Raw genomic sequence first — 12,629 nt, forward strand, 5'->3', positions numbered from 1 at the left:
CCAGAGAGCTGGCTGCATACCAAGAAACCACTTGTTTGGACCGACTTGAAAGATAATTTTAACGGTTTTAGCATTAATGTCGTGAATAATAACTGATCGGGTATGACACATGAATCTATCCCCGCCCACGAGTAGAATTTAAAACACAAGGAAAAAAGCAATAGGTTGCAGTTGAAGCCAAAGACTACCATGCTATCGCGACATCTCTCCCCTGTATGTTCAAAGGGTCGGAGTGAGATGAGGGATGCTAGCAGCGGCCAACATGGGTATGTGACAGGAAAACGAAATGCCATATCTTTCCAATGACTCCCAGCATGACAGACAAATCTCTTAAAAGGAATGTTGAAATATGTCCGCCGCAACTCTAAAACATTTATTGCGACTTCTCGTGCTGGGTGGAGACACGCTGGAGAGAGACAACTGTAGAATATATATGTTAGCATCGAGTATTTTTCATTTGCAAAAATAAACTGGAAAGGAACACGATGAAACTTACCAAAGTCCTCGAGAGACCTCTGCTTTTGGTTACCCTTGGGGGACTTGCCGTGCATGAGGTTGTCAAAGCCCTGGCTGTCCTGGAGAATGTAGTAAAGACCTCCCATGATGCAGAAGACACCGAAGGAGAACACCCAGATACGGACGACGGCAACGATGTGAGTCATCTTGCTGCCGACGAACCAACCCCAGATGGCGAAGCAAGAGGCGATGATGTCGACGATCAAGATGGCACCAGTGAGCTGCCACGAGGGAATGGAAGACCAGAAGGGACCGTTGGCACGGGTGATGAAGATCAGCCAGTTCTCAGTAAGCGAGATCTCAAGGAAGACAACAGCGTCGATCTGACCGTTGTTCTGGACAATACCACCGTCCTCACCGTGCACGAACATGGTGGTGATGGTGATGAAGGTACCGATGGCCAGGACAACACCGAGAAGGACGGACATACCCCAGAGCTTGGGGAGGTTCCACTTAACGGGCGACTTGGAGTAAGGAGCGTTGTCGTAGGCGATGGCCAGGGTAGCGATATCGGCAAAGATGGCGATGAAAGCGACCAGGTTGATGTTGAGCGACTGGTTGAGGGCCGCAATAAGAATACCAAGGTAGATCTCCAAGTGGATGGAAAGAGCGATACGGTAAACGACGTAGGCGTACATACGGTGGAAAATCTGGCGAGAAGTCTTGAGGGCGTCGATGATGGCACCAAGACCGGGGGCAAGGAAGACGATATCGGCGGCAGAGCGAGCGGCATCAGAGGCACCCTCGACAGCAATACCAGTGTCAGCCTTCTTCAGCGAGGGAGCGTCATTGACACCGTCACCAGTCATGGCAACCAGGTAACCACGCTGTTGCAGGATCTCGACGACGTTGTACTTGTGCTGGGGGAAAACCTCGGCGAAACCGTCGGCAGCCTCAACGAAGTCGTAAACCTCAGAGCCGGGCATGTCACCGCCGCCACCAAGACCAAGGCGCTCAGCGTTGTAGACGTTGGTACCGAGACCGAGCTGGCGGGAAGTCTCGCGGGCGATGCCAACGGCATCACCGGTAAGCATCTTGATGGACAGACCCAAGTTCTTGGCCTCGTTGATGGTGCGGGCGGTATCGTGGCGGGGAGGGTCAGAGCAAGGCATGATACCAAGAATCTCCCAGGCACCCTCGCCACGCTTGCGCGCGACACCAAGGGAACGGAAACCACGGGTAGCGAACTCAGCAACCTTGTTCTTGTAGTCCTGGTCAACAGCCTCGGGGATCTCGTGGTCCTCCTCGACGGTCTTGAGAACGAAAAGAGGAGCACCCTTGACGCAGGTGATGATCTCACCCTGGGGAGACTCGACAATGGCGGTAACCTTCTTGGAGACGGGGTCGAAGGGGTGGAACTCGAGGACCTTGTACTTGGACAGGGCAGCCTTGGCGCGGGGGTAGTACTTGAGCGACTTCAGGAAAGCCTTGTCAATGGCGTCCATACCCTTCTTCTTGCGGGAGGCAGCGAGACAGGCAGTAAGCATGAGGTCTTCGGGCTCGACACCGGCGACGGTGTAGGGCTCGGAGAGCGAGAGCTTGTTCTTGGTCAGAGTACCGGTCTTGTCGGAGCAGAGAATCTCGACACCAGCAAGGGACTCGATGGCACTGAGCTTCTGAACGATAGCCTTCTTCTTGGCGAGGTAGGCGGCACCGACAGCCATGGTGGTAGTGACGACAGCGGGGAGACCGACGGGCACACCAATGATGGTGATGGCCAGGGTGAACTCAAGAATCTGAACGATGCTGTTGTTGCGGTAGAAAGACGAAACCCAGACGACCAAGTTGGTGAAGACGACCAGGATCAGGAGAACTGTACCGATACCGTTAAGCACCTCAGTGAAGTGACCAGTACCGGCGGAAGCAGCGTTGACAAGGGCAGCGGCGCGACCGACGAAGGTGCTGTCACCAGTGGCGGTGATGACGACGAAAGCCTCACCACGCTTGACGGCCGAAGAAGCGTAGCACTGGTCGCCCTTGTGCTTGTCGACAGCAAGAGACTCGCCAGTGATGGCAGACTGATCAACCTGGAGGTAGGCATCGTCGGTGACAATGCGACCGTCGGCCGGGATGATGGTACCCTCCTCAACCTGAAGAATGTCACCGGGAACGACCTCGGGGGCCTCGACCTCCTTGAGCTGACCGTCACGGAGGACGACAGCCTTGAGGGCGAGGGTCTTCTTCAACTCGTCAACGATGGAACCAGCTTGGAACTCCTGGATGAAACCAACACAGGCGTTAAGCAACACTGAAAATTGGAGGAAAAAAACGGTCAGCTCAATTGTCCCATCATTGTTGCGAAATGCTGTCGCGTGTTTACCACGCGGTGTTGCGTTGTGGAATGCAGCGCTATGACAGGGGTGTTACGTACGAAGAGCGCAAATAACTGCGAAATCAACCCAGTGTTGAAGACCAGCGGCAAGGATAACGGCGGCCTGTGGGAAATTGTTAGCTCACTGATCTCCGAAACAATGTTTGTGGTTACTCCGCGAATGGATCCCTCGCGAATTGGGCCCGCTCGAGCTAGCCTGTGCAATTTCTTGCTGTGCTGACTCGACACGAGCCCAAGCTAAATGCGGGCTTGGATACCCACACACGACCCAGCAACGCAAACGAGAATGCTCCAGGTATGTGGAATCCAATCCACGCAACAAGGTCTGTTGGTCCAACCAGGATATCCACGCTAGGAAATGAACCGGGGCGAATTGTCAAGCTTACCTCCATGACGAACTGGACGGGACCAATGAAGTACCCAAGGAACTTCATGATCAAGTTCTCCTTCTCCTCCTTCATTTCTGCACTGCGAGTCAGTATACTTCATTTCGACTCGGCGGTTTAGAAGAAAAGTTGCACTCACGGTTAAGACCGTACTTGCGGCGACGGGCCTGCACTTCCTGCTCGGTGAGACCGGTGCGAGTCGATGTTTGCAGCAGGTCCTTCGCAAAAAGTTAGCATTTAGTTCTTAGCACAGTAGGCCCGAAGACCGATGGTGTGCCAATTCAATTGACTGTCCATCCGATCTCCCGAGATTCCCCACGACAATACATGAATCTTCTGCATGGGATAATATGCCCGATTCTGCTCACCTCTGGGATAGTACGGGCAGCACCGGGACCGGCTTCCTCTTCCTCCTCCTCGAGGTCACCGTGTCCGTCGACCGACTCGAGGTCCTCAATGAGGGCGTCAATGTCCTCATCTTCCTCCTCGTCCTCGGCGACCTTGGGCTTAGCATGGGTGTTATGGGCCAAACCCTCCTTCTCGTCAAACTTTCCAGACTCGATCGGGGTGTTGATCGCGGGCCCGGCGCCCGTAGGTGCAGTAGAATCAGCCATGGCGGCTATAAGTGAATGCAGAGAGCTCCGCTCACTGCCGACGTGTGAAAGGTAATTAAGGAAGGTATAAGTTGAATATTGTAGGTCGAATATAGGCCCCAAGAGTGTAGAATGTTCCCTAGGTTGTCTTCACAATCCGTTGTCGAGAAGACGAGAGGAAAGGACGCGCACGCACAGAGTCTGTAGGGCGAGGATTCTTTGTCAGTTCACGTTCGGCCTGTAGGCCCTCTCAGATGTATCATAGGTGGCTGCAGGGCGAGGATTGGGTTTGCTCTATGCGATGCGATTGTTTCCAGAGCCAAAGCCAGGATGATCGCAAGGTCCTGGGTGTATATATGGAAGCGCGGGGAAGACAAGGAAGAACTTAAATGTCAGGGTAGGGGACGAGTGAAGGGAATCAATAGTTATGTGGCGCCAAAGCAGTAGCGGGAAGGTTACTATGCCGCGTACATGGGGAAATGGAGAAGGATCGGATCGAAGAGTGCCAGTGTGCCAATGTCGAGTGAAGGAATAAACGTACCTTCACGACTGTGTTGACCGAGAGCTCACAACAAGCCTCAAGGACGCTGAATGCCTTTGCCGGTAACGTGTGTGGTGGTAGGGAAGGAGGAGAGAATGTGATGGATGGGAAGCGTGGGAGCGTAGCTTCTTTTATTCTCAACTCGGCGGTTTATTCCCACTGCAAGCCAGACTGGCAGGCGCCTTATTTCGGGGGGGTGCCACTTGCTAGCATCCATGGACCCGTTCCCCCCCAGTGCGAGACAAAGCAAAAATTAAACGTGCCTACAGTACAGTACTAAAATGTGCAGCGCCTTGTGAAAAACAAAGTACATACTTTTTTTGGCAGTCGATCGGGCCTGGCCCGACCACTGTCTCTCCGCCCACTGGTCTTGCCCAAGAGAGGTACCAGTACAAACAACAAAGGCGCGTGCGGGCAAAAGCTCCCCCAAAAAAAAGTTGGTCCTCCACCAAATCAAAAGAATTTTTTTCCACCGTGATGGGTCCTAGCTTGGGCACCCCGGCTCTTGTCCCTGGTACTTTGGAGCTGTGCCTGTAAGCTCTGTTATCAACCAATCAGGGGTGCAAATTGGTACGGGCCCCGCATTGAATTGCAGAGCTTTCATAATTTCGCAAGTCCTCTGGTACCCATTACTCCACGCCCCCCAGGTCGTCCAATCTCGCAGGGACGGATGTGCCTCGGTGCATGGATCCACCTGCCGTACCACACTCCATCGATTATTTTTCTTTTCTGCCTGGGGGGAGAAAGTGGTGGACTGCCAGTCCTCTCTCTCTACCTTGTCTGGGCTTGCTTGTGATGTTGAACGCAGGGCGACCGGGAGGCGTGAGGGATTTTCCTGTTCTTCCCCTTTTGGTCGCTATTCCACTCCCGCAAATATCTCGCCTCGCCTTCGGTGACCCATATGGACCGACTTTCTTGCTTGCCTCTTTTAGTCTTACCCTGTTGAAAATGACGACAACCGGTTGCTAAGAAGCCTGTCATCAAGCGGTCAACCATCACTGGCCGCTGGAGCTGATAATCTTGTATATCCATTCAATCCATTTCCGCATTTCCGCTATTCAATACGCTACAATAACGTTATTTTGAATTACTTAGTCTACCCCCGATTGATCCTGGTATTTGGTAGGTATTGATCATCCAAATACTTGTTATGGAATGTTGCGACCTGTCGCTGTCTAATCTGCGTTGTTCAGCCAGTAACAATGCCCAATGCTTTGTGTAAACAAAAGAAACATTGCCAAGACCGCCTCGACATTTAGTCATTCCCTGATTAGATGTATCAAGGGTTGGCAGGTATGGGTTTCCTAGAGACGTGGTGCGGTTGAGCATCCATCAATTTCTTTCTGTATGTAGGTCTCAACTGGCGATGACATCGCTTTGTAGATCCATTAGGGACTCGCCGAAGCCTATCACCGACAAGTGACCATTGTGCCAAGATGTGCATAGTGCAAGCAGAGTCAGGAATTTGTTACAAAAAAAGCACTCATAGTGAAAGCTAAATAGTATATCTATTTCTGTTTTCTGGGCATCCGGTATATGCTCGTTTGCGCCTTGATGTTCTCGTGGTTCGCATAAAAAAACAAATGCTTCGCGCGCGTTGGTCGGTCGGCCGTTTGGTTAACCGACAGTTTTCGCAGGACTTTTCCAATTGAGTCCTGACAAGGCACAAGCTTTGGAATGTTTTCTTTGCCATGGATATTCTGTATGGCAGGGATCAACTTGTAACTTCGACTTATGAACGGCCAGGGCCCGGGGTTATCCCATACGTACAGTACAGAGATACCGTAGCAGCAGGCTTGAGTCTGCCCCACCTAAGTTACCTACCTTTCCATGCCTTGCCTTGTACAGTACCTTTTGGCCTTTGTTTGCCAAGCCTCAAAAACTTTAAGCAGGAGATGGCCGTCACGGTCAGGCTTGGCAGACAGACTGACGGTACTAGGACGGACCGACTACCTGGGGAACATAGGTCATTGCCACGCAGTTCAGAAACGGCGATTGCTAACTCAGCCAAAACAAACCCGATCAAGCCGAACATGGCAGTATCAGCCAGCGCAGTAGGCAAACTCACATGATTTTTAATAATGATTTTATGAATAATGACCCATAGGGACTAGGGACTACTAAAAAAAAAAAGGGAGCATTAACGCCTCGCTCCGGCTTTTCGAACTCTGCCACACCTTGATTCACTTTAGCAACAGTGGCGGCGGGCTGACTAAAAGTAAACACACAGCCTTTTTGGCCCGTTTGAGCCATGTCACTGCAGCGCCAAAAACGGCCACATACAACCATAACTAGGTAGGTAGTATAGGGGCCTAAAAAAATTTAAAAAAGAAGCTGGAGAGCTTGGGAGCTCACCTAGCTCAGCAGGTGTAACTTGAGCCGACGTGAAACAAGCCCAGTAGCGCAGGCTTTATTCTGCAAGAAGTACGCCTTTTTTGTGACGGTAACAAACCTACTCGCGTGTCGCTCGACATGCGTCATGATGGAGGGGAGGGATTTATTCGTGTACTTTTGTCAAACCTCCGAATATCTTAGTCGTTCTACTGTACAAGATCATAAGCCGGATGTCGCGTGCCTTTGCCCTGCCAATGGCAAACCAGGTTTTTCAGATTGCGGAAATAAAAAGAAAAAAAGTAATAAAAAAAGTCAAATGAACAAAATAGAGTAGAATAGCATCCAACGTATGCGCCTTGCTTGTCAGAATCGACCGCTTATACGTTCGGCTCCGCCGGCATTTGGGAAGCGGTAAAGTGAGGTAGGTAATTAGGTGTGTATAGAATGTGGAGGAGGTCGGAGGGTGGGTAGCGCCATTTGCCTCAACCCTTTTTTTCCTTTGCCCGCCTCGCCGCCTTTTTACCCCGGCTATCAACTAATCTCTTGTAATTCCGAGAAAGAGGCGTAATGCCGAAAATGTCGTCAACAACGTGAATAACTGTCCTTTTTTTTTTTTCTTTACCGCTACTACTGGTACAGAGTATACCTCGTGGTCGGCGCCTCCGACGTTGTGGGCCGCAGCAAGAACAGGATATCTCGAGGCGCAGAATGCTGCAATTGGCCAGTCAAGTTAACAGTGGCCCAGACGGAGTACTATCTCCATGTGTTAGCTAGCGCCCTCAATGACAGCCATGGTCGCCTCCCTCCTCCGCAAGTGCCTAATGGGTTTAAGGGTTTTTCCTGCTGCAGCGCAGATCACAAATTTCCTGGACGGGGCAAAATAGTATATATCCCCAGCATATCTATCTACGGATAATAGTAGTCAAACAATACCGTATGAATGTAATTCTACTCGCACGTACACACGTATTGAGGCTTAGAGTTGCAGATGTCTCTCAGTGTCGCTACTCACCGACTATAGCCTGAAAACAAAGTCTCTGTCTGGCACGTGCCGACGAACTCCGCAAGTGAAGAATGGGGGATACAGAACAAGGACAAGGAGGGGCTGAATAAAGCCAGTTCCGCAGCCGTCAGTCGAAAAAATAATCAGTTGGTCGTTGGCACAGAAGCTATTTGTTTGGACTACTCTAGAACTTTTTCTTGTGCTGAATGTTTACCCCTCCTCAATTAGAGACCAGCTATGGGAGAAAACGGGACGCAGGGTCCAGGTGCGGCTTCAGTGCTTGGTTAGACCGGATTTGTAAATGCTCAGCATCCCGTTGCTTCCATCAGGATATCCCATCCAATCGTTTTAATCAACTACAACTGCAAGCTTTGGCCTTCGCTCCGTCTTGTCCGGCGATACCATGGGGTAGGAGGGAGGGCAAAAAAAAAAAAAAAAAAAAAAAAAAAGCCTCTTTTGCCAAGCGCCAAGATTCAATTTTTCTTCCTGAGTAGCGCCGCCAAACCAAACGGCTTTCTTTCGGTCGATCTGGGGTTCATCTCGGACTCCCACTGCTTTTTGTTTTCTTTTTTTCGCCTGCAACCAGCCTCCCATGAGGTCTCCTTCTAGAACTAGCCTCTTGGCCCAGCCTTCCTTGACCAGAACGAAGCCCTAGATCTCGGTCGCTCTTTATTTAGGTGTAAATTTGATGCGCTTTCTTGTTCCTTGCTTAGCGACTTTTCTTACCACCGATTGGCTCTGCCTACCAAGAGATGCTTGTCTATCTTGGACCCTAAAACTCAACCGGTCATTTCCTGTAATAAAAAAAGACCTTGTCGGTATCGCCATAAATGTGCCGAAAATCTTTACTTGGCAAAAAAGCCCTTCCGTCTTTGCTTCGTCAACAAACTGAGGTCTCCATGATTTAGGTACGAATCTATGACATGAGCACGGTGTGGGGTAAACTGGAGCCATGTGTCAATTGACCAATTACAGTTTTGTCATTAGAACATGGGTACTGACAAGGGCTGGAATTTCTGCGGGCCCCCTTAGTTCGTGGGATGCAGGAGCTCGTCGTTCTCTGCCGGAAAGGGAATCCTTGGCATTTGCAATTCTGATTTTATCTTCTCCCCATTTTTTTTGGTTAATTAATATTAATAGTTGTTGTGTCCATTCCTCGTACGGTACGGGAGGATCTTTTTGCTGTTCGGTGGCAGAAGCAAGCAATGCCTTTAAGAGCTTGGACAATAATCTCACTAGAAAGGCAAAAATACATTCATTTTGTCTTGGCAAATGTATTCATTTGGTCTTGGCAAAAGTGAATTCGAATGCGAAAATATCATCGACAACAAGCATTTGGCTGCTACAACGTAGAATATCATCTTGGAGTGTGCTGCAGATCGTGCACCGGTCATCGGGCCTGCCAGACGCCACGGCAGCGCTTGGCGGATGGTGCGCAGACAAGTTTTCTTGGCCTTCCTGGGCGCGGTTCGTATGTCCCAGGTTCACGGGGTTTTTCTCAAAGCTCAAACATCTGTTCATCTAACCAACAGACGGAGGGGGCCGCGCAAAACCCCAAGTCTCAGTCCTTGCCGCGACATAAGACGCGAAATCATCCTAGAATTTTTGTTAACCGACAACGGGCGTCGCGAAATGTCTTGGCTTCTTGAATTGATTGCGTCACCGACGGAGTTTTTTCAATTTTTAATTTTTTGAAAGGCGAGGAAAGTATTAGAGTTGTACGGGGTTGACAGACACAGACAGCATTTGCTAATTCTAAGGTAATCTTTACCGGCGGTGTAAGTGTGTTGCCCCCAGTTGATCCATCCAACCACGTAATTCGTACCAACAAGTTCCAGATGGCCTCGAGGGACAAAAAATCAGGCTTTTGGAAAGATTGTTGCGATTTCGACCTTGACTCGCGAATTCGTGGGGGTCTCGACTAGCTGGCCCGCCTCGCATGTTGCCGAGCCCGCCCCCAGGAGGAAGTAGAAAAGCAGGAAAAAAAGAAAGAAAAAAAAAAAAAAAAGTAGGATCGAGCAAGCTTGCAGGCCAACTACAGCGCGATGCCTATCTAGCGATAGCGGGTTTTCTCCAAATCAGTTCATAGCTCGCTGAATCCATGCTATACAATACAGTATTGACCGAGATGAGCATGTGGTTCTGCGGGGCCAACACTACAGTAAGGCCCTATCACGATTGGTGACGACAGGGGTGGGGTGTGTTGTTCTCGAGGCCCAGAAAAATTTCCGTTTTCCTCCATTCTAACGAATTGTGCATCGACTTACTCCAGTCAAGAACTCGATTTTTTTACTATGTAATTTCGACTTGACATGGATGACTTCCACTTCGTGGTTGGCAGTCGTCGGGACAGTGGGTATGCATGACACTGCTCTCGGGTATTAAAATGTGTATTTCGTACCAGCGGGGCCGTCACTGTCCACTTTGCTTGCGATTGTACCATTCCGTCCCTTTATTGTGCATCTTGTCAACGGCGACAGTGGAGTGCATTCTCCTTTGTGACCTGGGTTTACAAAAGTAGGAAAAAGGTACAGACTGGGGGAGCAATATTAGAGTAAGGCCCCACGATGTTTACATCCGGCTCAATGCGGGTTTGTTTTCTTCCTGAACAAATTGCGAACAGAAGGTTATTTTTGGGGTTTAATATACCAGTGTCAACAAGGAAATGAGAAGCCCGCATATCGAATGTTTATCCTGCATAACCTCTCCACAGTAAACTTAATCTCATTGTGTGCAAAATTAGAATTGGGAATATATAGTACATAATTGATCGATGAATATCGAAATTTAGCGACTCTCGAGAGAATGATGTGCCAAGCAGATACTGGGTGCCGGGACATCCAAACTTTCCATGGTTGTTCATCTCATATGTCCAATTCATCTCTGGTGTCTCTGGTGGGCTGGCTTTTGTTTGTTTCCGCTTTTGATGCCACTATGCAACTCCTTTCCCTGAGTGTTACACCGACCCGTTCCGCCGTCCTGTCACTTCTGTTGGCCCTAGCAACCACCGTTTGGGATTGGTCTCGGGCCTTCCTTTCACTCTCTTTTCATTTTGTTATTGTTACTCTGTACCGGTAGTAAACCATACTTTGCGAGAAGTTTGTCACTATACGCCAAGGAAAAGTACGACTTATTAATTGTAATATTTGTGATGCCCGCGCAAGGTGACCTCAATTGAAACATACCCCGGCTTCTTCATCACCCGCCCGGCCCGTGAGACTTTTTTTTGGCTACAGAAAACCATTACTTCTACTTTTGTTGCCTGTTTCGACCTTGGTGAAGGGGGAAATGCTTGACAACAACTAGACTTTGATGTGACCTCTCGATTACTTCTTGTCCATCGCCGAGTCTGGATCAAAGAATTCTAGGGTGGGAAGATGCCGCTCAGGGGGGGTTACCCACAAACACCGGGAGGGGGTTTGATGAAAGTGCCAGCCACGGCTCGCCTGTGCCCATGGTTGAAATGTGATTTGATATTGAATCTTTTACTGGTACGTTTCAAACAAAGTAAGTAAGTGCCGGCTCGCCAAAAAGTCGGTTGACAATCCAAAAAAAAAAAAAAAAAAAAAGTCCGCAGGGCACTTCGTCAGCTCCTTGTCTATCTGTATTGGCCGTCCAACTCTCTCGTCTATCGCTACAGCTAGTAGATGCGTAAATAGTTCTAGACTAAAGTAGATATTGCTCAAAGTTGAGGAAAGCCTTATCGGCCTCGACGCCATTTGACCTGAATTGAGTAGCCGCATCTCACTAGAGCCAGATTGACTCTCAAAAGCGCCTGCGACTCCTTGGTTTTGCGAAAAGTTTAAATCATATTAGCATGACATGTTTTTGCCCCAACAGGCTCAGATGTCAGTCATCCTTTTTTTCGGACATAGGTTATACTTTCCCGACGTCCGATACTGAAACTATCCATACACCCATCCGGCAGTTAGCCTGATCTCGACCCGTTGATATCAGATAAAACATAAGATGCCGTTGGTTCAATTTGACAGCTTCAAAGAATGATTTAAAAAAATAAAAATAAAAATAAAAAGCTATCAGGTCAGATGCACAGGCTTATCCAGCTTGGAAGAGTCAGGCATAGAAAAAACCATCTCAAGTGACTCAACAACGGACAGTCCGATCATGGGTCCCTTAGCTCACCACTCATACCCACACAAATAGAAGCTTTGCATCAAGTTCCATGCTTCCCAGGACGAGGCTGAAAAACATGGAAAACGGGGTACTGGCTTTTTTTTTTCTTGTTTCCCCATGCCCGCGGCTCTTTCTGCCCAGCCTTGCAGGTCTGCAGATGTTCATGCATGAGACTGGCTTGCCCCTCCTTTCTCTATTTCCCCCACCCCCTCTCTCCAAAATTTATTTTGTTTCGAAACGTTCTCGAAGGAGTAACAACTACTGGTATCATAATACTGTTGGGGTCCGCATGACTAGTTCTCACATGGAGGACCCTGATAGTACTATGTCCATGAAAGCTGCAGCTCAGCCACTCTTGGCGAACTGCTTTTGGTATTGCCAAGAGCTGATTATAATATAATTCGGTGAACTTTCTCAGCAGCTGGAAATGACAAACGACTCGCTCAACCAACAACACAGTCACCAGACACGTCCATCAGTATCTCTCTGCCAGTGACCATACCTTGTGAGTGGGGATGAGATAGGCTACTCCAAGTTCCCAGCTGTCGATGGGCTAGATTTCCTCTGTCCTCGCGTCTTCCCAAGTGAAATGTAGCAATCTCGACATGGGCTGCACAAGTAAACTTCTATGGCTGTATCAGACCATGCATCAGACTATCATAGTAGTCCCGGCTTTCTGTGTACATATACCTCGACAGCTTAGGATCTGATACGATGCAGGGCGTAGTACACTATCAAAACATGCGAGTCCTATGTGTGAGGGTTGACTCTCCTCGCAGTCATGTTTTGT

The 12,629-nt window shown here is 49.3% G+C and overlaps 3 protein-coding genes across 3 annotated transcripts; 1 reads left to right on the plus strand and 2 right to left on the minus strand.

Annotated features, from left to right (window-relative positions):
- Positions 1-27: 27 nt before the first annotated feature.
- On the minus strand, positions 28-4,523 carry PgNI_07615 (uncharacterized protein). Its single transcript, XM_031127625.1, has 7 exons — positions 4,369-4,523; positions 3,603-4,028; positions 3,374-3,452; positions 3,235-3,311; positions 2,888-2,951; positions 497-2,764; positions 28-420 (listed from the first exon to the last, which is right to left on the minus strand). The coding sequence occupies exons 2-7, from the start codon at positions 3,846-3,848 to the stop codon at positions 374-376; spliced, it is 2,781 nt and encodes a 926-aa protein (XP_030981711.1). The 5' UTR covers positions 3,849-4,028; positions 4,369-4,523; the 3' UTR covers positions 28-373.
- PgNI_07616 (uncharacterized protein) lies at positions 263-2,768 on the plus strand (the record flags this gene model as incomplete). Its single annotated transcript, XM_031127626.1, has 2 exons — positions 263-266; positions 502-2,768. The coding sequence occupies 2 exons, from the start codon at positions 263-265 to the stop codon at positions 2,766-2,768; spliced, it is 2,271 nt and encodes a 756-aa protein (XP_030981710.1).
- A 2,783-nt stretch (positions 4,524-7,306) lies between the features above and the next one.
- PgNI_07617 (uncharacterized protein) lies at positions 7,307-7,842 on the minus strand (the record flags this gene model as incomplete). The annotated part of the gene is made up of 2 exons (XM_031127627.1): positions 7,307-7,455; positions 7,715-7,842. Coding segments are annotated over 2 exons (156 nt in total), but the record flags the coding sequence as incomplete, so codon positions are not given.
- Positions 7,843-12,629: the final 4,787 nt, after the last annotated feature.

This window comes from Pyricularia grisea, assembly GCF_004355905.1.
Source record: "Pyricularia grisea strain NI907 chromosome Unknown Pyricularia_grisea_NI907_Scaffold_4, whole genome shotgun sequence".
Classification (NCBI taxonomy): Eukaryota; Fungi; Ascomycota; class Sordariomycetes; order Magnaporthales; family Pyriculariaceae; genus Pyricularia; species Pyricularia grisea.

Coding starts and splice junctions, on each gene's coding strand:
- PgNI_07615 (XM_031127625.1), bottom strand. CDS start 3,848: ATGGCTGATTCTACTGCACCTACGGGCGCCGGGCCCGCGATCAACACC. Junction 3,312..3,373: donor CCGCAAGTACGGTCTTAACC/GTGAGTGCAACT, acceptor CTCGCAGTGCAG/AAATGAAGGAGGAGAAGGAG. Junction 2,765..2,887: donor CGCAGTTATTTGCGCTCTTC/GTACGTAACACC, acceptor TCCAATTTTCAG/TGTTGCTTAACGCCTGTGTT.